General features: G+C 39.7%; 1 protein-coding gene across 50 annotated transcripts in view; it reads left to right on the top strand.

Moving 5' to 3' along the window:
• TTLL5 (tubulin tyrosine ligase like 5) overlaps window positions 1-23728 on the top strand; it is a 349192-nt gene that overhangs the window by 46549 nt on the left and 278915 nt on the right. For all 50 annotated transcript variants that reach the window (XR_011648300.1, XM_058293031.2, XM_071213776.1 and 47 more), the window contains 2 exons: window positions 16448-16517; window positions 16949-17033. Coding sequence is in view for 49 of the 50 variants with exons in the window: in XM_058293031.2 (XP_058149014.1) it covers window positions 16448-16517; window positions 16949-17033 (155 nt within the window). In the remaining variant the exon portion in view is untranslated. The remainder of the gene's footprint in view (window positions 1-16447; window positions 16518-16948; window positions 17034-23728) is intronic.

Below are 23728 nucleotides of genomic sequence, written 5' to 3'. Positions count from 1 at the left end.
ATCCTGATGTATGAAGATACACACTGAGCAAATAGAAGACATGAATAGTTTGACATGGAAACACAACTTAGTTACTTAAAATTTTCATTTTTTTACAAAACAAGTTCAACTGTAAAACAACATTTGGAAGATCTGCTGGAAGGCTTTTTCTTTAATTTGCACTATGACCATGCAGTTTTACACAAGAATTTTTTTTTTTTAACTAATGGCTTATAACTAAAATGTTCCAAATGCTTTAATATAATTTTCTTTGCTTCAGACCTTTATCTTTTACTTTGACTTTAGCAGACTATGGATGAGCAAGACTAATTCTATATATTTACCAAGGCTACTGAAGCCTCAGGGAAACTGGTTTCTCTCATGGATTGCCACTTTTAGGAATCCTGACAGTCAAGGCAGGAGGCCTTCACTTCCCAGTCCTTGGAGATAAAGACTCCGTTGTCCCCTGGACTGAGAGAATGGAGTTCAACCCCAAGGGTCAAGAATTCCACCAGGCAGCAATTTAGTCCACACTTTGAACCATGAGTTAAAGCAGGGTCACTAATATCAGTAGGACAGGAGACAGGGATGTCTCAAGTTTGCTTTCCCCTGAGCTATAAGGGGCAGAAGCTCTTATGAAATGAGCATAAGCAAAGGCAAGGGGTGAGGCTAGGCCTGAAGTGACCATAAACAAAGGTAAAGTCAGTTTAGAATTTATTCTTAGACAATAATAGGTTCAGGCTAAATCCACCCAGTTATAATTTTAGTTAGTCTTCTGCTATTTCATAATGTAAAGGCAATTGTAACTCTGAGTTACATTCTCAAGTAAGTTTTTACCTTAATGTGAACTGGATACCTTTATTAACTAAGCCATAAGAACTTTATTAGTAACAACTTTGTGAAGTTTCTCTGCTTTTCTAGCAACTGAATTAATTTCACTTGTGATTTATACATTAACTCCACTAGCAAGACAGTGTTGACCCTCAAAGACTCATTCTCAGATTACCTTTCACTGTTATCCAATTTGTAACAGATGAACCCCAAATCTGATTTCCTAGGCACAAGCAAACTGACAAAGTTAAACAGATTTCAAAGTTGAACACAAGGTTATACACAAATTAAAACAGAAGAGAGAATTTTATAGCTTTTAGCATTTCAAGGAACTCTGACCTTAATTGATGGCACATGAGGGTTTTTTTTAAATCTTAATCACTATTCACACCTTTTATAGGCACAATTGAGTTTACCCTGAAAAGTTTGAGATTTATTTCCCCATTTTTTCAAAGGAGACATAACATGAGGTTTTAGGGCCTCATATTTATCTGTTCTCTTTTCTTACACTGGTTTAACTGGAATTCAGGGTTCTATACAGAGGCTGCTCTTGGCTGTACTGTGACCATGTGGACCAGCAGTAGGCAGAATTTCCTGATTCCTAAGAGACTCCTATGGGGAGTTTGCTGGTAATCTAGAGACTGCACCCATTGCTTTAGGAAGAATGAAGAAGCACCCTTTAGTCGGCCCTTCTGGTGTCCCAGAGTCTTAGTCTGACTAAACTTCACTGCTCCACATAATTTGGAGCTGAAGCCCTGTCTCAGCATCCTGGGAACTTTTATTTTCAGGGTTTAACTGGCCCGTAAGCGTCCTTGTGGGTAGGTCTTGGCGGTATCAAAGCACCTGAGATGTTTGCCCCAAGAGATATTTGCCTGTTCTCTGAATGGATGAGCCTAGGGAATGGAAGCCATTCAGTTTCCTTCTCTGGTTCTCAGCACTCCTACTTTCCAGGGTCCGAGACTGAATGACACAAACAGAAGTTCCTGAGTTAAATCTCAGGAATCATTTGGCTGCTCTCTGATTCCTGTCACCCCAGGGAATCTTAGAGTCCCTGCCGCTGGGCATTCCAGGGCAGTCCTAGACTTGGGAGACAGGCTGACTAGATTTCAACCTGAAGCTGCCAAGCCGAATTGTGCTTCTTCCTCCTATACTTCCAGAAGTTTTAGACACAGTCTTAGTTCTATAACTTTACTGTCTGATAGTTTCCCAGTTAAACCAGTCATCAAAAGGCCATTAAGTAATTAGAGATTAATTGCTCTAGCTAACAGGCTTTGGAGTTCTGAGGTAATAGCTTCCTTGCTAGACAAAGGCAGTTTTCTAGTTTCACAGTTTTTAAAACATTCCAAAGCACCCTAACACAAACCTGCAAAGAGAAATTCATTTGTAAGAAGTAAAAAGGTAAAACATGGGTAAAGGTTAATTATGCAAGGGTATCCTGGCCTGTGACTGCCCTGGGGAAAGGAATTCCCACGGCTCCCATTTTGGCTCTGGCCACCGCCTTCCTACTTCATTCCCCCAGATAGCTGGGTGTGGTCAGCTAGGAAAGCTGCTTGCAAAGGCATGGACCTGCTGGAAGGGGTAAGCCCTTGGCTCTCTACCATTGCCATGCATCCCCTAGGGGAGAGGGTGGGAGGAGGCAATGGCAGGCAAGCCCAAGGACAAAGACTGGCTGCTAAAATGACTTGAAGAAGCTTCGCAGCGCCTGGTGCTCTCCCAGGGACCTCTGTCTTGGGAGGGCCATGATTTAAGCCACTGCCCTATGACCCAGACATCCTGGCTGGGGTCAGATTTAACAAACCTGGATGCGCGGCACGGACGCGAATGTGGACGCAGATGGGGAGAATTCCCAAACCCCAGCCCCTTCCCTCCTGGGATTACAACCTTTGGGGTTCATAGGCAAACCCGTTTAAAAATAGAGAACCAAAGGAAGGCATTAAACAGGCTGTAGGCCATAGTTTCACTCAGCAATAAACTCCTGGACCGGCTCACCAAATATGTTACTGGATTTTATTTAGGTTCTTGGCTATGCTGCAGAAATGAATTTCAAAAGCTCACCGGGTCAGTTAGGCTAGTAATTTATTCAGGAAGGGAGGGAAGAGAAATGGGAGAAAATAACAGAGCAGGGGTCCCAGGTAGAGAGGAACGGGTTGAAAAGTGATCAAGTGGGCTGATTTACAGACTACAATTCCCCATTACAGGTTATGAATCCCCAGGTTTATTTCCGTGGCCATGTGACAGAGGAAAAATGGTGAGAGCAGCACACAGAGGGCAGGAACGCGTCCAGAGGCAAGAGAGCAGGGCAAGAGCACTCTCAGGCCTCGGGGTCTGATTTTTAAGCTATTAATTATTCCACCCCTTTGTTAATGGCAGGGGAGGGGTTCCAGCAGTTTGCTGTTTTGATTGATTACCACACCCATCAATCCCCTAGTGAGGACCCAATGATAACATCTGGAACTTTTCCTTGCTCCCAGAAGTCTTTGTTCTGGATAGGAGGTAGGGGTCTTCCAGCAGCCATCTGGTGGGCTACTGATGTCCATGTGGACTCTCTGCCAGTTACAGATCTGTCTATTAATTCCCTATCTTACTAGCCTGCTTCAGCTGCACCCACAAAAGATGTCCTCCCTAGAGTACCATCCTGAGGAGGGCAAAAGCTGCCCCTTTGGGTGTTGGAGATGGCCTACTGGCTCTGCTGTTTTAAATCCTATTTGCTATTTGATTATCTGATTATTGTTCCTTTGGCCCACTCCTATTCTTCATGCTTGTTGACTAAGCAGCTTGGAACATCTGTCGCTGGATCCCTTAACTGTTTACTAGCCTTGTTATCAACTCATTCTCTGAAAAATATATTTTCTTTTCTTTCAGTGGAGCTTTGGAAGAGAAGGGGGGAGTAGATATGTTGTGTGTGTGGTCAGTATGCTGTCTTAAATTTTTTTTTTTTTTTAAGATTTATTTCATTTCTCTCCCCTTCCCCCGCTGTTATCTGCTGTCTCTGTCCATTCACTGTGGTTCTTCTCCATCTGCTTGCATTATCAGGTGGCAGCAGGAAACTGTGTTTCTTTTTTTGTTGTTGTTATTACGTCATCTTGCTGCGTCAGCTCTCCGTGTGCCACTCCTGGGCAAGCTGCACTTTTTTCATGTGGGGTGGCTCTTCTTGTGGGGCACACTCCTTGTGTGTGGGGCTCCCCTGCGCAGGGGCACCCCTACATGGCACAGAACTCCTCGCGCACTGCAGCACTATGTGTGGGCCAGTTCCACATGGGTCAGGAGATCCTGGGTATGGAACCCTGGACCCTCCATATGGTAGGTGGACACTCTATCAGTTGAGCCATATCCACTTCCCTTAAATTCTTAAACATGCAATTCTCTTTGCTTGTTGTCTGAGCTATTTCGTAACTATCTGAGGAGTCTTTCATATTAGAAAATCCTTGAATTCAGTGTGGACTAAAATATGTACAGTAAACACTAATGGCCAGAACTTTCATACTGAATAAATATGGGATCTGCTGCTGATACAGCAGTGACTTCAGCCCTAGACCCAGGCTCCAAGTTGTGTTACCGAGCTCTGGGTTACTCTGGGTCTTGTGGGTTATAAGACCCTAATCTCTCTTGTCTTGTTTCTGCTCTGATCTTGGTATGAAGGCTCTTGTCCAACAGCTTTTCTTTCAGCTCTGTGTCAGGAGCTCCAATGTTGTTTGAATCTTATAGATGGCAGTAGTTCGAGTTTGTATTTTATCTGCAGAGTAGAATTGCTATGGAAAGTCAACTGTGGTAAAGTTTGCTTTTTATTTTCTTATACATGAGAAAAGAATAGGATCTCTTTTAAGCTTATCTGGGGCTTTTTTCTTTTGGAATGTTCTTTTGCATTCATGATTTTTTATTTTAAAACAAATACTGAAGATTTCCAGGAAGATGGTAGCCTAGAAACACAAGGGACTCTCATCTTTCCCTGAAAAATAGCTAGAGGATAGGCAGAAATGGCTTGGAAAAAATCTTGTCGGGTTTAGAACACTTGGTGAAGTCTGAACACCGCCAAGAGGAGAGAGGGCAAAGGAAAAGAAATGTGATGGGACAACTGTGAGTTAAAAGCTGCAGCTGCAAATGCTGGCATCTTTCCATACCCTATGGACACTTTTGAATTACACAGAGGGGCCCCAGGGATCCACCTCCGCAGGAAAGGGGAGAGAAAGACACATAGCTAAGGCTAACTCAGCTTTTGACCAACAAATTTGGTCAGCTGTGTCTCTCGAGCCATTCCAGGCTGGGTGGGGCCACACCATTGTTTGCTTTCGGAACTGGAGCCAACCCTCTCAATCTCCCTCTCTACTGACTAGGACTGGTTGTTGAGGATGCAGAGGGGAGTGGGATTATTTCCTACAGGGGAAAAGTGAGGGGGGTGGCATCAAAGGTTGGAGAACTGCCACTGAGAAAGTTTGAAATACAAGGCTTTTAGCTTCCGGGATCCAGTACTGTATTGCAGCAAACACACTCCCACCAGGCATTAAACTGAGAAGGCTTCCAAAAAGCACCGTCTGCTGGCAGACCAGAGAGGTGTACAGGAAGAAATTAAAAGTAAATAATTTTTCCAGCCTTTACAGTCTCCCTCTCCAAGGCCCTAGGAAGCGGGTCTGCAACCCATTAATGGATCCAGGGTCCAAATTTGAGCTACTAAGAGGGACAATCTTAAAGACTCTGAGCAGCAGTTAGACACAGCCTCCTGCCACTAAAACCATATGAACAAGAAAAAGTATCGATCATCTGCCTAAACTCACCACCCAAATCAGATGTCTAGACATCAGCAAAAAGTTATGAGCCATACTAAGAAAATGGAAGAAATGACCCAAGAAAAGGAATATCTCAAAGCCCAAGAAGATACACTGGATTTGAAACAACTAATCAATGAGATGTACACAAGTTTCCAAAATCAGATTAATGAGTTGAAAGACAATATGGTTAAAGAGATAAAGGACATCAAGAAGACATTGAGTGAGCACAAAGAAAAATTTGAAACAATATAAAAGTAGCAGAGGGAAGTGGATGTTTGCTCAACCAGTTGGGCATCCACCTACCACATGGGAGGTCCTAGGTTTGGGTCCTGGTGCCTCCTAAAGAAGATAAGCAGACACCTGTACCCGCTGCAATGAGAGCTAGATGCCTACACCCACCACAACAAGAGCTAGATGCCTGCACCCTGCAGCAACGAGAGCTAGACACCTTCACCCTGCCACAGCAGGGGCTAGACACTGCACCACACCCTGCCACAATGAGAGCTAGATACCCACACCCACTACAAAAAGAGCTAGATGCCCACACCTGCCACAAGAGCTATGCACCCTGCTGCAACAAGAGCTAGACACCTGCCCTTCCCCAAGGAGAGCTAGACGCTGCACCCCACTGCAGTGAGCAGATGCCTAACTGAGCAGATGCCACAGACTAGCAGACGCGCAGCCTGCAGGGAGTGGGTGTGGCTCAGACTGTTGTGGGCATTCGCCTCCCACGTGGGAGGTCCCAGGTTTGGTCGCCTCCTGGAGAAGGCGAGCAAACAATGAGCAGACAAAGAAGACCATTTTGGAGGGGGGGGATAAATTAAAAACATCAAGTAACAGTGCTCATCGGAATGAAAGACACAATAGGTGAGATGTTAGAGGCATACAACAGACTTGAAATGATAGAAGAAATAATGAGACAGAAGACAGAACAGCTGAGGTCGAAGAGTGAAAAGAATGGAAAAAATTGAGCAGGGACTCAATTTTTGAATGGTAACAGGGAGTTGAGTGATTACTTGAAATGCAGCAACATACGTGCCCTGGGAGGTCCATAGGAGAAGAAAAGGGAAAAAGGGCAGAAAGAGTATTTGAGGAAATAATTGCTGAAAATTTTCCAACTCTTATGAAAGCAATGAACTTACATGTCCAAGAAGTGTGGTGTACTCTAATCAGAATAAATGCAAGTAGACCTACTTAAAGATACTACTCAGAATGTCAGACATTAAAGATAAAGAGAAAATTCTGAGAGCAGCATGGGAGAAGGAAACCATCACCTATAAGGGACATCCAGTAAGATTTAGAGTAGATTTTGCATCAGAAACCATGGAGGCAAGAAGACAGTGGTATGATATAATTAGGATACTGAAAAAGGAAAACTGCCAGCCAAGAATTTTTTATCTGGCAAAATTGTCATTCAAATATGAACTTGAGTTTAAAACATTCACAAACAGAAACTAAGAGAGTTCATAAAAGAAGAATCTACCTTTGCAGAAAATATTAAAGACTGAGAGCCTGCAAGAAAAAGACAGGAGAGAGAGGCTAGGAGGAGAGTACAGAAGAAAGATAGCAGAAAGGATAACCAAAAGAGTAAAAAGATAGACAAAAATAAGATATTACATATGAAAACCAAAGAATAAAATGGTGGAAGTAAATAATGTATTTATAGTAATGTGAATGGATTAAAATCCCCAATCAAAAGATATAGGCTGATAGAATGGATTAAAAAAACCATGAACCAATCATATGCTGCCTATAAGAAACTCACCTTAGACCCACGGATACTCGCTGAAAATTAAAGGTTGAAAAAAGATACTCCATGCAGATAGTAACCAGAAAAGAGCAGAGGTAGCTATACTAATATTGGCCAAAATAGACTTTAAATGCAAAAAATTTTTAAGAGATAGAGAGGACCATTATATATAGGTATTAATAAAAGGGACAATCCACCAGAAAGAAGTAACAGTCATAAATATCTATGCATCTAACCAAGATGCCCCCAAATACATAAGAAACTGGCAAAACTGAAGGAAGAAATAGACATCTTTACAATAATAGTTGGGGACTTCAACAAACCACTTACATCATCAGATAAAACAACTAGACAGAAGACAACAAGGAAACAGAGAACTTGAAAAATAACATAAGTAAGCTAGACCTTACAGACATAAACAGAAGATTGCACCCAAACTCAGCGGGTTATACATTCTTCTCAAGTGTCCATCGATTTTTCTCCAGGATAGACCACATGTTAGGTCACAAGACAGCTCTCAATAAATATAAAAAGATTGAAAATAAATATAAAAGCACCTTCTCAGATAATAATGGAATAAAACTAGAAATCAGTAATAGACAGTAAAGAGGTAAATTTGCCAATGTGTGGAGGCTGAACAACACACACCTAAATCCAATCAATAAGTCAAAGAAGAAATTGCAGGTGATATTAGTAAATAGATTGAGATGAATGAAAATGAGAACACAACTTATCAAAACTTATGTGCTACAAGGCACTCCTGAGAGGGAAATTTATAGCACTGAATGCCTATATTAAAAAAAGAAAGAGCTAAACTCAAAGATCTAACTGAACAACTGGAGAAACTGGAAAAAGAACAGTAAACCATTACCAAAGCTAGCAGAAGGAAAGAAATACTAAAGATTAGAGCTGAAATAAATTAAGAACAAAAATAAAATAGACAAAATCAATAAAACCAAAATCTGGTTCTTTGAGAAGAGCAATAAAATTGACAACCCCCTAGCTAGACTAATAAAGAAAAGAGAGAAGATGCCAATAAATAAAATCAGGTATGAAAGTGGCAACTAACCCCACAGAAATAAAAAGGATCATAAGGGGATATTAAGAGAAACTGTATGCCAACAAACTAGACAACTGAGATGAAATGGACAAATCCTAGAAATACACAAAGAACCTACACTGCTGCTACAAGAAATACAAGAATTTAACAAACCAATCACAGTTAAAGAGATTGAATTGGTCTACAAACATCACCCAACAAAGAGAATTCCTGGACCAGATGACTTCACAGGTGAATTCTTCCAAGCATTTCGAGAAGAATTAACACCAATCCTCTTTATTTATTTATTTTTTATTTATTTCTCTCCTCTCCTCCCCCCCTCCAGTTGTCTGTTCTCTGTGTCCATTCGCTGCATGCTCTTCTGTGACTGCTTCTATCCTTACTAGCAGCACCAGGAATCTGTGTTTCTCTTTGTTGTGTCGTCTTGTGTCAGCTCTCCGTGTGTTCAGTGCCATTCCTGGGTAGGCTGAACTTTTTCTTTCGCGCTGGGCGGCTCTCCTTACGGGGCGTACTCCTTGGGTGTGGGGCTCCTCTATGCGGGGGACACCCCTGCATGGCACGGCAATCCTTGCGTGCATCAGCACTGCACATGGGCCAGCTCCACATGGGTCAAGGAGGCCTGGGTTTTGAACCGTGGACCTCCCATATGGTAGGCGGATGCCCTATCCATTGGGCCAAGTGTGCTTCCCCCAATCCTCTTTAAACTCTTCCGAAAAATTGAAGAAGGGAAAATTACCGAACATGTTTTATGAAGCCAACATCGCCCTAATACTAATGCCAGATAACAGCTTATACATCATGACCAAGTGGGATTTATTCCTGGTATGCAAGGGTGGTTCAGCATAAGACAATAAACTAATGTAATATACCACATTAACAAATTGAAGGAAAAAAACCCACATGATCATCTCAATCGATGCAGAAAAGGCATTTGACAAAATCCAGCATCCTTTTTTGATAAAAACATTTTGAAACATAGAATGAAAATTCCTCATTATGATAAAAGGCATATATGAAAAACCCATAGGCAACATAATACTCAATGGGGAAAGGTTGAAAACTTCCCCTCTAAGATTGGGAACAAGACAAGAATGCCCACTGTCACCAGTGTTATTCAACATTGTACTAAAAGTTCTAGCTAGAGCAAATTAGACAAGGAAAAAAAAAAAAAAAGTAGAAGTCATCCAAATAGGAAAAGAGGAAGTAAAACTTTCACTGTTGCTCACAATGACATGAGTTCTTAACAAGGGGTCCATGAACTTGAAGTGAAATTCAAAAAAGCATTCTTATGGGACGTGCTGGTATGGGTATGATATATTTATTAATAATACATTGTTTAGTGTATACTTATTAAGAGGTCTGTGGTTTTCACCTGATTAGCAAAGGGGTCTATGGAACAAAGAAGTTAAAAAACCCCTGCTATATTTAGAAAATTCTGAAATGTCTTTGACATTGCTACTTGAGTTAATGGATACATTCAGCAAGGTGGCAGGATACAAGATCAACACGCAAAAATCAGTCATGTTTCTGTACACTAGTTTTGAACAATCTGAGTAGGAGATCAGGTAGAGAATTCTATTTACATTGGCAACAAAAAGACTCAAATACTTAGTAATTTATTTAACCAAGGAAATACAGGGCCTATATGCAGAGGACTGCAGGACAGTGCTAGGGGAAATCAGTGAGGACCTGAATGGGTGGAGGATCATTCTGTGTTAATGGATTGGAAGACTAGGTATCATGGAGCTGTCGATCCTGCCCAAACGGATTTGTAGAGTCAGTGCAGTGCTCAGCAAAATTCCAACTGCCTACTTTGCAGAGACGGAGAGGGCAATTGCCACATTCATTTGGAGGGGAAGGTACATCCAAATAGCCAAAAGCATTCTAAAAAAGAATGATGTGGGAGGAATTTCACTGCCTGACCTTTAAACATATTGCAAAGCTACAGTGGTCAAGGCATCATGGTGTTGGCGTAGAAATAAACACATCAAACAGTGGGATAGAGTTGAGAGCCCAGGGGTGGACTCTCACCTCTATAGTCACCTGGTTTTAATCATTTGACCGTGGATATGAGGGTCTGTTTCTGGACTCTATTTGATTTGCTTGGTTGGTCTGTCTGTCTTTTGGCTGGTGCCGTACTATTTTTACCAGCTTGGCTAAGTTGTGTGCTTTAAGGTCAGGAGGTGGGAGTACTCCAACTTCATTCTTTTTAAAAATATTTTTGGCTCTTTGGGGACCTTTACCCTTCCGGATAAACCTGATGATTGGTTTTTCCCGTTCTGCAAAGGAGGCTGTTGGAATATTTGTTGAGATTGTGTTGAATCTGTGAATGGTTTGGGTAGAATTTTGATGATGTTTGGTCTTCCAATCCATGAACACAGTGTCCTTCCATTTGTTTGGGTCTTTGGTTTATTTTGGCACTGATTTGTCGTTTTCTGAATTCAGGTCCTTTATGTCCTTGGTTAAGTTTATTACCAAATATTCAATGTTTAGCTGCTATTGTAGGTGGAGTTTTTTTTTTATGTCTCCCTGAGTTTATGCATTGATTTTGAATATTTGATCTTGTGTCCATGAACACAGTGTCCTTCCATTTGTTTGGGTCTTTGGTTTCTTTTGGCACTGATTTGTCGTTTTCTGAATTCAGGTCCTTTATGTCCTTGGTTAAGTTTATTACCAAATATTCAATGTTTAGTTGCTATTGTAGGTGGAGTTTTTTTTTTTTTATGTCTCCCTGAGTTTATGCATTGATTTTGAGTATTTGATCTTGTGTCCATGAACACAGTGTCCTTCCATTTGTTTGGGTCTTTGGTTTCTTTTGACACTGATTTGTCGTTTTCTGAATTCAGGTCCTTTATGTCCTTCGTTAAGTTTATTACCAAATATTTAATGTTTAGTTGCTATTGTAGGTGGAGGTTTTTTTTTTTTTTTATGTCTCCCTGAGTTTATGCATTGATTTTGAGTATTTGATCTTGTGTCCCACCACTTTGCTGAAATCATCTATTAGTTCTAGTGACTTTGTTGTGGTTAGCAGGAGATAGAATGTAGCTTGTGAAGGGTGAGCTGATACTGAATGTATGTAGAATGTTTATTAAGTTTGATTGTAAATATGTGGAAATGGATAGAGCTGATGGTAACACATTATAACATAATTAACACTGCTGATTTGTAAGTGTGATTGTGGCTGAAAGGGGTAGTTTAGGGAGGTTAATGTTAATTGAAAGACAGCTAGCAGATAATCTAGGGATTGTTCGATATAATGACTTTGGTGTTGGGTGAGGATTGTGATTAATAATACAAATAGAAGAATGTTCCTCTATTAAAAGATGCTAAGAATAAGGTAATCCATGGGGAAAATATAACCAATGTAACATACAGACTATAGTTAACAATAACATTGTAGTATTTTTGTAGCAAAGACAAAGAAAAGTGCTATATTAATGCTAAATGTAAAAAAAAAAGAATGGGACTTGGTTTTGAGATGCAAATATAATCAAGCATTTTTTTCATTTTCATTAGCAAGGATATCTTCATCATGTCATTGAACTAACATGTGCTCATTTATTCATCTTTCAGAACTCTGGAGAAAGAATTGGGTTTGTTTTTAGGATTAAATAAGATAGATGTGCCTAGACAGGAGTTTTTAAGTGATACTTCCATAAGTTGTTGAGCTGCCTCTTTCATTTCTTATCTTTTTTTTTTTGTCTTATGAGCTGCCTTTTGTTTTGTGTTTTGAAATTGAAATAAAGGTTTTTGTTTTTGTTTTTAAAATAAAACCAATACCATAAAGAATAGAAACTAAACTTTCCTTGGTGAGGCTGAGAACCCTGTGCTCTAACTCGTCCCTGGCTTGAGGAGCCTCATAAAGGGTGACATGTCTCTAGAGAATGTGTTTGGCAGGCTATGCAAGAGTCTCTTCCTCCCTCCCACCTCTCCTTGGGCTGAATCCCTAGAGACCCCCTGCATAGATCAAAGTACTTGGCAGATCCTTTGCCTCTCCCTTACCCCTTCTTGAAGCACTGGAATGAGTCTGATTCTTTTAGGTATTTGGTAGAGGTGCCAGACAGAAGCCTGGGAAGATGCCAGCAGGCATGAGGAGAGCTGGTGACATGTGGACATCATGGGAAAATATTCCTGTTTCACCCCCAAAGTAGAATTTTATTACCTTTTACCCAGCGCTGCAAACTTTGTAGTTAGTTCTCTTTTCTCTTTCCTTCCACAGAAGGCCCAGCCATCCCCTCTTTTCCATACCTGGATCCTTTCCCATGGAATATGTGACCCATTAGCCAACTGGATGAAGTAACTCTTTCCAAGGCTGCTGCCTGCTTTCCTTTTAGATTGAGGGGGAGGGAGAGGGGCTGCTGAGGCAGAAGGTCTGTAAGCAGAAGTAGTGGTTGTGTGTGAGGGCCTGTGGCGACGGGGGCTGGGGACAGGTGGGATTAGGTAAGAGAGACCCAATGGTAACGTCCTTCCTGGTGTTCCCACTGGAATGAGAGGGCCTCTTATTAAAAATTCCCTATAACAGGCATAATCTTTTGGAAAATATCTGCAAATAGCAGCTTTTACCATTACAGGAACAGGGCGAAGGACAGAAAAAGCATTATGTTTATGTAATACTGAAGTGAGAAGTGGGAGCTCCTACCGAAGTTGGCGACATGGTCGCTTAATGATGTGCTCTTACTATAGAAATACGGCAGAAAGGGACAGAGCTGTGTTTGCTCTAGCTCCTTCAGTAACCATGACTAAATGCCATGTTTTCCCAATTTATGTATGTTCAAAAAGAGGAGAGGAAAGATCTGTTGTTTTCTGATTAAGATATGAATTTGATTGTGGAAGTCAAATTTAGTCATCCTTGTCTCATGCATTATCCCTGGTAAATACAGTATTAATAGTTTTCCTAAGATTTTGAAGCATGGAGAGTATTACATCACTCTGTCCACTCCTGTTTGTGAATAGAATTCTGAACAGTTCTGTTGTTTCTACTTGTTTATATAACTCTGTCTTTTACTCTCTATTTTTCTCATTGTTCAACAATTATTTAGGGAGTGCCTACTCTGTGCTGTTACTCCTTAAATAAACCCTTTTGAGTCATAGGGACTCTCTTAATTTTGCTGTTCTCCACTCCTTGTACTGCTCTGAGTAGAATGACAGGTGGCATGCTGTGAATGCTGTTGAGTTGGAGAACTGGGTAGTTAGAATCACATAAATACTATTGAGTTTGCAATGATAATAATAGCTCACATTTCTTTAGCTTTTAATACCATTGTGCCTTTCAAATGATATCTCATTTGATCAGCTCTAGTGATAATGTTAAGTGGTAGAGTCAAGACTGTTTACTCAGGTCTAGCTGATTCCAGAGCATACACTCTTTTTTGGGTCATTTGTTTGTTTGTTTATTTGTTTATTTATTTATTTGATTTGTACCTTGTAGAGCATACACTCTTACCCACTATGCCATTCTGTCTTAAAATAAATTAACAGATATCAGGGGCTTTACTCTTAAGGTCTCAGTAGAAAAATGTGTTTTCAATTTTTAGCAGTTCAGATTTCTGTTTCAGGGTACTTTGGAAAGGAACTTGTTCTTGGAATTGAGATAATCTAAAATGAATTAATTGGGGATTGAGGAAAAGGAAAGAGGTTTGTAGTTAGTTATGAAAGGGCCTTTATTAGTTGCGCATCAGCGTAGAACACTATACAAAGAAACTATACCCAGACCATCTTTTTCATCTACAAATTTATAATTTATTTTCTAGTGCAGATAGAAATGAAAGATCCTGACTGTTGAACAAATGTTAGTTACCTAAATAGTTTTGAGGGACTATGTTATATATAACTCGAAGGATAACTGTGTATAGTGAGAAAGGGTTGAGAGGAATTGGGCATCGACATTAGATGTGTCATGGAATGAAGATCACTACCATGGAATGAAGATCTGATATGGGGAAAGTTGGGTTGTTATATATCCAGTGTAGTTCATAGGTATACTCAACAGGAAAAGAGCCACAATTGGTTAAATTTAAGTTTGGAAATGCAATCTGCAGCTTACTGCTTTGTGCTGTGATTGCATCAATTCTTATATGCTAAGCTGGCTCAAAATGGAGATAATATTTGTGAGAAACTCATCGAGCTGTAGGGGAGGCAGGAAATGGTATGGGTGATTGAGTTGATTAGGGTATAAATCAGTACTGGTGTCATAATGTCCATACGAGCATCGAGATGTGAACGTTGTATTCTGATTTTGAGATAGCAGCATGGGGAAATTGAGGGGAATCTCATTACCCTGACCCTGGAGGTTCTCATCATGCTTGTGTATAACGTTACAGGCCATAGAATTATCCTGATTTTATGAACAACTGTAGAATTTGAGGTAGCAACAGCATTGTTACGAAGATAAACTTTTGAATTTGAGGGGCAATTATTTTAGGTCAGAATATTGGGCAAAGGTGTGAATAGTTTTTATGAGTTAAGCCTCTGAGGCCGACTGCCTGGGTTTGAATGCTGCTCAATCGTTTAGTAGCTGTGTAACTTTGAGCAGGTCCTTACTCTCGCTTGACTTTTTCTTCACCCATGAAATGTGGATGGTGCTATACCTACCTCATGGGGTTGAGTAAGGATGGGATAGAATAATACTTAGAACAGTGCTTGGCACATAAGAAGTGCCAAATTATTAAATTTGAATTGCTGTTTCTGCAAATGTTAATAGTTACTTCTGTCACTGCTACTGTAGCTCTTGTCAAAATTATTTTTGCTACCACATCCCTTTTGGATTCCTTTTGTCCTATCTGTATTGTAGTCATTTCCAGCTGATTTCTCTCTTTTTTTTAAGGAGGTACTGGGAATTGAACCTGGGACCTCATATGTGGGAAGCAGGCTCTCAACCACTGAGCTACACACATGCCCTGATTTCCCTGTTTTTAATCTCATCTCACATAGAGTGATTCTGTTAATATATTTTATTCCTACTACTTAATCAAGAAACCATAATAGCCTCCAGCTTCCCACTATCTTAAATCTAAACTCCTTTTCCAGGGGTTCCAGTCCCTTTGCCAGTGGAGTGCCTTTCTCCTAGTTTTCTAACCACATCGTTCATTATTTCACACCTCAGTCTTTTAGCTCCAGGTCAGTGAATCTGCCTACCCTCTTCTCCGCTGAACTTTGTGCATGCCATCTTCCCCAACATGCCACTTTTCCTTTCCACCATGTGTTTGGGACCTTTCAACACTGGCTACTGCTCCTACTCTTCCAGGACAAACCTTCCCTGGCTGGTCCCACCTGACCAGTCTGTGCTTACAGTCTGCAATCTGACATCTTGCATTTGCAGATATGCTGCCCAGTGTTCTTTAAAAAGATATGTTTTGCTCTCCCTTTACCTACAATTTAAAGTCCGGGAGCAGGAGCTGCTAAATTTGAAGCCTGATGAAGGCAGGGTTTGTAACTCTTTTCTTCATCACTGTATCCCCAGTACCTTATACAGTGTCCCACAGTATTTGGAATTATTGTATAAACAATTTTTTTTTCACTGAAAAAATGTTTAAAAGCTCTAATTCAGTCTTTGCATACAGTTGCTTAGCAAGTACCCTTGAGCAAATCAAGGAATCACCTATCCAATTTCATAGGGGAAATGCTAGGATCTGTTATGGAAAGAGCTGGAATGTTCTCTAAACAGCTTGATGAAAGCCTTCATTTAAGAATAATGGTAATGTTTTAAAATTTCTATCATATTTTACATTTGGGAAAAGGAAAGCTATTTATTTTCTAAGTAGCTCTTCTTTTCTTGACACATAACTTTAATAGCATATATGTAAATCTTTAAAGCCATTTAGGCTCTAGTAAGTGAGAGGAGCTCTGTAAATTAATTTTTCCCTGTTGTAATTGAATACCAAGTATGTCTATGGAACTGGTGTGTTATGTGGCCAATTGACTATTTGGATAACTTGTACGAAAACTTTTCTTAGAGGTTAGAATTTTCACATTAGCTTTTCTTAAAATGTTAAGAACTTTGCTCCCTTATGGTAACTTAGGATTCCTTTGACTCCTACCCTTTCATTCTTTCTGTTTACTCAATAGCCAAATCAGATTTCCCTGGAAGAAAACATCCTGGTCTCTCGTTACATTAACAACCCCCTGCTCATAGATGGTGAGTTGTGATTAGGCCCTTGTCTAGATTGGGCTACACCTTGCTATACTTTTGAACCTTTTTATGGTTTTTCGTAGTAAGTATTTCTAAGCTAGTGTAAAATTACACTATGACAATTATGGCTCTGGGGATGATGCTGGTTCCTTACCTTTCTCATGAGATTATTTTGAAGCTGAAATAGATAGAGTGCTTTATACGTTATACAGTAATAAATATATATAAAAGCTGTATTCATATTTAAATGCATTATATATAGTATGTGTGCATATGTGTATAATGTAAAATTATTTATCTTCAGAAGGCAGCATGTGTTTCATAGAGAGAGGAGCACTGTACTTTCTCTCATTTCTTTGTTACATGGTACTGTTTAATCTGTAACAGGAAAGACATGAGCTTCATTTTTCTGTAAATCCCCAAATGTTTATTTCTAGATTTCAAGTTTGATGTGCGCCTCTATGTGCTCGTCACATCTTATGATCCTCTTGTCATCTATCTCTATGAAGAAGGATTGGCTAGGTAAGAAACTTAAAAAAATATATTGGAGTGGATCCATTAAAGGGTTTATTAAAAACAGTCCATATCTTTGTTATCTTCAACTCTGGAAAATCAAATGTACCCAGATGAGCTTCAGATTCAGAAATCTGTTTTATTACTTTACAGTCTCATTTGCATCTCTACATTTATGAACAAGCATGTTTAAACATACATGTTTCCAGCAGGGATCCAGGTTCACATCCTGTTTTCATGTAGTGATAGTTGTTATGAAGTCCGAGAGTATTAAGATAATTTGCCCCACATTTATTTACCTTTTATATAACAGGCATTTATCTTAATCCTCAGTTGATGAAACTGAGGCTTAGATAAGTAAGGAAACTTTAACTCACTTTTCTAAGATCCCCAGCTTGTTGGTGATGGAAATGGGGTTTGAATTCATGGATCTGATGCCAGAGCTTAAGACCTGAATTGTTTCATGACCTCTGCTATTTATGGGCCTTAGCTACTTATTTTTTTTTTTAAACCTGCAATAATATACTTTATAGTGATTGTATATACATTTTTGTTTTGTTTTATTTTTCTTTAAGTGCTTTTTAGGTTTTAAGGTAATGTGACTTACTTTAAAAATTAGATTAAAGTGATAATTGAGGTTTTGTTTCCCATATCTACAGAATTTTACAGGTGACAGTGTTTTCATAAAGCCTTTGAATTGTTAGAAGTAAGTACATAACTCTCTTGTGCTTGTGGTTTTTCTCCCACAAAACTAACTTTTTTTTTTTTTGCCAACTGGTTTGCCCTGAGGTTCCTTTTGGGCATTGCGACCTTGATGTTGTAGAGCATAATAACTCTGGAGGTGATTTGTATCTGGGAGCAGTCACTACAAGCTAAATCGTGGTCTGTATGTTTCTGTATTTTAGAAAATGCACTTTGAAAATGGGAAAGTCCATGAATAGAAGAAGGCTATTTAAGTATCGGTGCTTTGACACATATATTGTACTCTAACAACTACTCTTGTTATTTTAGAATGGTGTTTTATTTCATATACTTAAAATTTTTGAGGTCTTCTGTGACTAGAATCAGTGATCAGAGATTCTAGCTGGGTGGACCGTGTCCTCCCTTCACCTCTAGGTGGCAGTGACAGCATTTGTAAGCCTGTCATAATCTTGAAGATTTAAGAGGTTGAGATCTGGAAACACTGGATGCTACCAGAGCTCTGTAGTTGTGGCCTCTCATTCCGTGAAAACTGAGAAAGGAAAAAACCAAAACATTTTTCATCATTTGAACACAAACTGACTACTAGCTCTATTCAGGTTCATAGGAAAGAAGTTTTCTATAATGTTTATAGAAACATATGCTCTCACACTTTGAAGGGGCTGGGTATAAAGGCCTGGAACAAAAAGAAGGTAAACAATATAAAATAATATCCCTTTAATTATGTTCAGGTGTGTAAAGTACTAGGGATTTTCAGTTTTATAATCTGAGACTTCTGGCTGCTTGAGAGTGTGAGTTTTTCCTCTTGTGTATCATGATTGTCTCCATCTTCCTCCTCTCTCCTCATCCTCACCCCATTTCATCTCTTGCACATTACTTGGGAATTTGTGGTAAACCACAAATGGGACTTTTTAACTAGGGAAAAGATAACAGAGTTATGATCAATGTTGTTTCTCAAGTATGTTTTTCAAATAATTCCAAAGATATTTAACCCACAGTATTAATAGCTCTCTCTATTGGTAAAATGTGGCATAATTTTAAGACCTGAATTGTTCAAAGCACAAAATGAGAGCAATGCCAACGTTTAATATACAGTTTACTAGAGATATGAAAGTACTTTGGCTACTGGTTGGGTGTTAGAAGTCAGAATCCACTAAATTGAGTAGCTCTTGTCTCTAGCAGAACTGAGTTAAAAAAAAAAATCAGTGGATGTTTTTTCATAGAATTGCTTAGAAAACAGCACACTGTTTGGGAATTGACTATGTCCTACCACAAATTAGACTTCTTTACTAGAGAAAAGGTAATAGAGTTTTCTTTAGATCAAATTGGACCAAAACCCACAAAATTTCAGGGCTTTCGTTAGGCTTACCTGAAAGCCTAGGTGAATGTAAAAGCTTTATAAAAGGGTGGTTCCTGGAAATATGCCAGGCTCTTTGCCTGAGTCTTGTGAGAGGGACCCTTCTGTGTACAATGACTTCAACGTGCCTAAGTTCCTGTTTCTTAACTCATTGTGTATCTCGGCATTCGCTTGCTTCTTTTTTAATCCTCAGAATCCTCTCAACTGTGTCATTACATTCAGCAGTAGTCTATAGCATCTCCAGAGCTGCAGCTTCTAGTATCTTGGGTCATGTGTGTCTTATGTAGACAGAACTGAAGATAATCAGTTCGGGATGAGATCATTAGGTCATTTTACTTTAAAGCTTAAATGAGAAAACCATAATCTTTCCTAAAGAGACAGAACTGGAAGCAAATATAATTGGTTTCCTTCTTTAGAAAGAAAGGGTCTTACCCCAAATCACTTCTGTTTGGGACCTTAAATTAATGCTAGGTGACACAAAGATTAAGTTCATTTCAAGGTAATTTTGCAGAACAGGTATTTTATGTAGATTCTTTATCTTCTTAAACTTACTAAAGAAAAAAATCCGAAAGGGTTTCTTTATAGATAAATATTTTCATTTGTCCTTCTTTTATTAACATAGGAATTTGGAAAACTCTCACTGTTTTCCTTTTTCATATATTTGAGTAGAATATTGAGGTGCTTAAATAAAATTATCTTTCTGTTACTTGGGTCTGGCATTTTGTGATTCTCAGAATAGCACCCTTTTTTGAGTTTCACATCTGAATTGCTGTTTTGCACCAGCAGGGGACACTCGGTTTCTGGAAAGGGGGGCCATTCTCTACCAAAATGGTGTAGATCCTTTTTCCTGTCAGAGGTGCAATCCAAGAAGACTTTGTGCTGGATTTTGCAGTTCGATGGACCCAGTATTGGTCTAAATGATTTGACAAGGCCCTTTTTGAGACGAGTTAATAGCCAAATTTTCACTGAAACAGGAAAGATAAAAAGTTAAAAAAATTAAAACAAAATTGACTTGAAAACCAAATATGCTGTCAAAGACCCAATGATACGTAGCACTAGCAACTAGGGGGTAATGAAAGTGCCTACCCAGGGAACTGGGAGAGTTCCACCCATGCTGCAGAGGTGGGAAGAGAGGACAGTTGGACGATCCCAGTTGGTACTGCCTTTTTTCCATCTCAGCCATATTATTCAGTGGAAGTTCAGCAAGGACCCTGAAGCATTTATAATGTCTTTCCTTTCTTCTCCACCCCCAGTTCCTTCTTCAGTAGCCTTCCTTGCTAATTAACACTGGCTCCACAGGGATATTTACCTTTTCTCTGCTGGATTCCTGTGGTTTTGAAAGAATTCAGGTACTTGCTGGTTGCCAAGGAATTCAGATTACCTCACAGGCTGCACAGTGTCCAGAATCCACCACAGCAGCGAGAGCAAAGAGACACCAACAAGGGGGAGAAAACCCTCTGCAGTGCTCGCTGTCACCCTGCTTGGCAGGTCCTTGCTGTTTGTGAAGTTTGAGTCATTTCTGGCTCTAAAGACAGGGGATCAGGCTGGTAATCCCCTCCCAGACGGCTCTGTAGGGCGCTGCCTAGTCACTCACTGCAGCAGTTTGGCAGTCTCTCCGCTGCAGCTGGTTGACAGAAGATCAGAGCGCTTTTGGGCCTCTTGTTCTGTTCCATAAGATTTTTCTGGGTCAGACCAGGATGAAACCCAGTGGCTCCTTCAAGGCTACCTGAGGTGCTGTCTCTTCATCTTCCAGGCCATACCTGCTGAGGGATAACCCGTGGGCCACAGCTAGGGGCTCCTCAGGACTGGTCTGCCCTTTTCTTTGTACATTTGTAGCGAGTGTTTGTTTGAAGATACAACAATCCAAAAGAAGGTTTAACTGTCTTAGGTTGTATTATTCAGGGTTCTCTAGAGAAGCAGAACCAACAGGATATGTACACAGTAAGAGACTGATGAAAAGGAACTGGCTCACATGAACATGGTGGCTGGCAAGTCCAAACTCTAGGGCAGGCCGCAAGCCGGGAGCTCTGATAAAGGTGCTGAGGTCCTTAGTCTGAATTCTCCCGGGGGGATCTGGCTGGCAATTCTGACAAGAGCCAGTGCTGAAGCTGAGGCAGAAATTCTTTTGGCCTCTGAAATCTTCAGTTCTGGCTTTTAAGACCTCTAACTGATTGGATGAGGAGATTCTGCAGGTTGCTGAGGGCAATCTCCTCTGTTGATTGTAAATATGGTGAACTTATTACAGATGCAAATTCTGTCTATGAAATACCCTCACAGTAACAAGCAGGCCAGTGCTTGGCCAAACAACTGGACACCATAACCTAGCTAGGCTGACACATGAAATTAACCATCTTATACATCTAGACTGTGACTATGGTGTTAGAGTCTTAGAAGAGCGAAATAGTTGTTGAATGGGGCATAAGAGAGCTTTAAAATTTCTGTACTACTACTAATAAATCATGTTGGACAAACTTGAGGCACATAATTTATTAGCTTCACCTTCAATAAACATCTCAGGGGCTAGACTCATGTCCATGAGGCCCCTGAGCCAGACATTTCACTCTCTGTCCTGGAAGCTCCATGGCCCCAGAAGCATAATTCTCTATGCTTTCTTTCCTAGATTCTGTATTGGTAAAGATCCTTGAACAAGCAACTCAGGCACAAATTCAGTTAACATTTATCAAATACGTACTGTATGGCTAATACAAATCCTTCTTTCATCTAAACACACATGAGTTTTAGATTCTTACCATTGTCTTGAATCTCAATGAAAAACAAAGATATTCCCTATCTGTTTCTAGTGTGGTAAAATTTGGTCACATATTCTATATTCATTAAAGCTGAGAAATAGTACTCAGGGTTTCAGATTTGGCAAAGAAAATAGAGTGCGGCCCCCCCCCCCCCCCCCGCCATTTTTTGGCTTAAAGGTCGAGGTTATGACAGAGAGCTGTTTTAAAAATTTGATCGCATTTAGAGGGAGATTCAAGACTCCCGTATAAATTTCATTCAGTGTTAAGACAATTATTTGTATGCTTGGTCTTGGGGTACCTAATAGAGAATTATCTCTTTTAGGTTTTTGCTAGTAAAGAAATTTTGTTGAAACTTTCAGACCTAAGTAGGATGAAATTTGATAATATGTGAAGGTCTAAATCAGGGCTCACAAGGACATTCCCTGAAGGAAACTGGCCAGGTGGATAGTTGAGAGCTGGCATGAACATGCCCCACCGTAGGAGCATCTATTGTTTAGTGCAGGCAAGTCACTAATGGCAGTGGTGGTGCCATATCTCCTGATTTTTAAAGGGAAGCCAAAAATCTAGATTTTTATTGTGAAATTTAATTTTTTTTAGACTTTTTATTTTGAAGTGATTTCAAAACTTATAGAAAGATATAAGAAAGAATGGTATGAAGGACTGCCGTTTATCCTTTGCCTAGAGACCCCATTCAAATTTTGCCTATTTTTCTAAGAGTATTTTTTTGTAACAAAGGGATCACATAATATATTTGGTTGTCATGTCTTTTCTAGTCTTCTTCAGTCTGGAACAGTTCCTCAGTCTTGACTTGACTTTCATGACTCTAATATTTTGAAGATCACAGGCCATTCATTTGGTAGAATATTCCTTAATTGGGCTTGTCTGATATCATCTCATGATTAGACCAAGGGTATGCTTTTTTTGGCCAAAATACCACAGAAGTGATGTGTTTTTCTCACTGCATTCTATCTGATAGCACATGATGACTATTCAGTGGTGTTTGACCACTTTATTAAGATTAGTGTCTTCCAGATTCCTCCATTGTAAAATTTGTCTTCCCCTTTGTAATGACTATTTTATGAGAAGATATTTTGAGACCATGTAAAATCTCATTCCTCATCTCATTTTCATGCAATAATTTTAGCATCTATTTATGTTTCTTGCCTGAACAAATGACTATGATGGTTGCCAAATAACATTTTCTAATTCCATCATTCCCTTTCCTTTTATTATGTGACATTTTATTCCAAGGAAGAGCTTTCTCTTCTTCCTGTTTATTTACTCATTTATACCAGTGGAGACTCAAGGATTACTATTTTATTTAATGCGTTATAATCTTTACTATCATGATTTATTTTGATGCTCAAATTATCCCAGATCTGCCAGTGGGAGTCCCTTCAGACTGGCTTTTTTGTCCTTTTGACATGTCTCCATCATTCTTTAAGTGCTTTCTGGTGTAAGATGTTTCAGGCTCATTTTGTTTTTTCTCTGCTCCAGCCCTGGAGCCCTGGTTGCTTTTAATGGAGAATGTTGTTTAGGAATCAAGATCCAGGTACTGGATATGCTCGTTGCTCCTGGGGTGTCTCTGTCTCTGCTCTCAAGTCTTCTCAGTGGTTTTGCTGAATATATGTATGTTTATACATATTTACACACATACACCCACATTTATAATTACATTTATTTCTCTTATCTCTAGGTATTGAAAAGCAGGAGTTCATACTAATACTTCCAATACTTGTTCAAAACTACAGGGTTCTTTCTTGCTTTTTCTGTTTCTATGTTTATTCCTCTCTTTTCCAACAGCGAGAACTCTATTTCCCGTTATCTTCAACATTTTTGTTTATATATGCAAGCCTCTTGTATGTGACTAATGTCCCGGTCCTACCAGCCCCTGTCCT

Source organism: Dasypus novemcinctus, chromosome 3 (genome assembly GCF_030445035.2).
Source record: "Dasypus novemcinctus isolate mDasNov1 chromosome 3, mDasNov1.1.hap2, whole genome shotgun sequence".
Lineage (NCBI taxonomy): Eukaryota > Metazoa > Chordata > Mammalia > Cingulata > Dasypodidae > Dasypus > Dasypus novemcinctus.
This window is presented reverse-complemented; position numbering and strand designations above follow the sequence as displayed.